Source organism: Chrysochloris asiatica, unplaced genomic scaffold (assembly GCF_000296735.1).
Source record: "Chrysochloris asiatica unplaced genomic scaffold, ChrAsi1.0 scaffold00319, whole genome shotgun sequence".
NCBI lineage: Eukaryota > Metazoa > Chordata > Mammalia > Afrosoricida > Chrysochloridae > Chrysochloris > Chrysochloris asiatica.
In genome coordinates, this window is record NW_006408837.1 from 768207 (window position 1) to 770689 (window position 2483).

The 2483-nt window shown below is 52.0% G+C and overlaps 1 protein-coding gene across 1 annotated transcript in view; it reads left to right on the forward strand.

Moving 5' to 3' along the window:
* The window catches only part of SORCS2 (sortilin-related VPS10 domain containing receptor 2), a gene marked incomplete at its 5' end in the record, with an annotated part of 427091 nt that overhangs the window by 419761 nt on the left and 4847 nt on the right, over positions 1 to 2483 (forward strand). Inside the window, one exon of the mRNA XM_006875319.1 lies at positions 1090 to 1193. Within this exon, the coding sequence (XP_006875381.1) occupies positions 1090 to 1193 (104 nt within the window). The remainder of the gene's footprint in view (positions 1 to 1089; positions 1194 to 2483) is intronic.

The following is a 2483-nucleotide window of genomic DNA, read 5'->3' on the forward strand; positions in this document are numbered from 1 at the left end:
AGATTAGCAGCCCGATTTGTAACCACTATGCTACCAGAGCTCCTTGGAGCTAAAAGGTATAAGAGCTGAAATTTTAAAACTTGCTGCAGGGTCTCAAACAGCAGATTTGAGCAAAGAGAAGAGAGAATGAAGAACTTGAAGACATGCAGTTTGAGGAGTGGGAAGAAAAGAACACAAATGACGAAACATGAGCCGTGCTGAAGACACCATCACATTTACGAACACACACGCAGTGGAAGGCTCCAGAAAACAGGAGAGAAAAGGGGAAGGCTGAAGTTTGAAGAACTAATGGGCCAAGGCCTGCCACTCCCCAGCTCTGTGACTCAGGTCATTGGTTTTGTTTCTCTGACTCTGACGTTCCTCATCTGTAAAAGAGGACCAAGGAGATGGATGGAGGAGGAAGAGAAAATGGAGGAGGAGAAAAAGAAAGGAAGGCAGAACTTCAAGGCCCTACAGGTGAAACAATGAACAAATGAGTCTTGGAGAAAAATACAGCCAGTGTGCTCCTTCAAAGCAAGATGGCTCCATGCACTGCCCATGGTATCCAGGGCTCGGAGGAGACCCACCCTGTCCCCTCCCGCACAGACACACACACCTCCAGTTTAGGGTCACACCGACCAGAGCAGGTCAAGTGGCCCAGGCCTGAGTCCTCCACCAGCGCCTTTAGTAACCAGCTCCTCCCAAGCCTCACTCCATCCTCAGTCAGAGGGTACAAGAGGGTCCCATACTCGGTTTGGTTTGGACTCTCTGGGGCTTTAAATGTGGTATGCCCCAGGCCCAGCTGGGCTAAAGAACTGCCCCTCACCTCTGGCCTCGGGAGCTGGGTCTGCAGTTCCTGTTTGGTGGGAAATGGTGCTCCCTGCCCCTCCCTCATGCCTTGTCCAGTGTCACAGAGACATATGAGCAGACCTGGGCATCCCGGATGCTGGGCAGGGCAGGCACCCAGGAGGGCTTCCTGGAGGAGGTGGCTTTGAGCAGGGACTGGGTAGGAACTGAGAGTCAGCCTGCTGAAGTGCCACATGAACGGTGCCCAGGGGCAAGTGGCCTGGCCCAAGCTGACCACTCCCGCCCCTTCCCCATGCCCAGCAGGAAACGGCCTGGCCGGACGGTGTATGCACAGATGCACAATGAGAAAGAACAGGAGATGACAAGCCCCGTGAGCCACAGCGAGGACACACAGAGCACCATCCAGGGTGAGCCAGTGGACCCGTGGGAAGCCGCGAATGAAGGGGGGTGGGCAGTGGACACAGCGGGTGGGCGAGGACAGGCGGAGGGCAGCCCCTCAAGCATCTCCTGTCTTTCCTGGTTTCATGGCAGAAACTGGAGCATCACTGGGCCTGGCTCCCCACGCAGCCTGTTCCTCTCAGTCTGAATTCAGGGCGTCAGCTTAGGGGGCGGTACTATCTGTTGGCTCTGGGGGGAGGCCCTTGTTTTTTGGTCCTGGGGGTGGTCTTCACCTGGCATCTCTTGTCCTCCATCGCTGCCTGTTTCCTGGCTTTGATATCTCAGAAGACACTGACTTCCACTGACACCGTCTCTCATTAACGTATATTGTTGTTAAGTGCCGTCGAGTGGATTCCGAGTCATATGACCCTGTATAGTGTTTCCAAGGAGTGGCTGGTGGGTTTGAACCCCCAACCTTGCAGTTCAAACTGACCTTATGATCCAGTGCTTATCCTCCAGTGCCACGTCAGCCACAGGGTTAGGATATATCATGCAGATGTTGGGGGACACAGTTCACCCCCTAACACGGCTGGTGCCCTCTGCACACACTCAGAGCCTGCATATGCTCCACAGGGCCTGTGCCTCGCCCTGCTGGCCTCACCCAGCTCCCTGAGCCGGGCATACATGCCCACCAACCTCCAGCCAAAACAGCCAGGTCCCATGCAGGGTCTCACGGCAGGTCCATTTTCATGACCTTTAGTAGATGTCAATGAAACATACCACCACTCATCTGTCAGTTTGTTGTACTTGGTGGCTTGTGATTTGCTGTGATTCTGAAAGCTATGCCATGGGTATTTTAAATACCAGCAGGGTCACCCACAGTGGACAGGTTTCAGATGAGCTTCCAGAAGAAGACAGACTAGGAAGGAGTGACAACTACTTCCGAATATTTAGTCACTGAAAACCTTATGAATAGCAGAAAACACTGTCAGATATAGTGATGGAAAATGAGCCCCTCAGGTTGGAAGACACTCAAAATGTGACTGGGGAAGAGATGCCTCCTCAAAGTAGAGTTGACCATGATGACGTGAATGGAGTAAAGCCCGTGGGAGTAAAGCCTGCGGGACCTTCATTTGCTGATGGGGCACAACTCAAAATGAAGAGAAACAGCTGTAAACATCCATTAATAATCAGAACATAGAATGTACAAAGTATGAATCTAGGAAAATTGGAAGTTGTCAAAAAATGAAATGGAATGCACGAACATCAATATCTTAGGCATTAGTGAGCTGAAATGGACTGGCATTGGCCATTTTGAA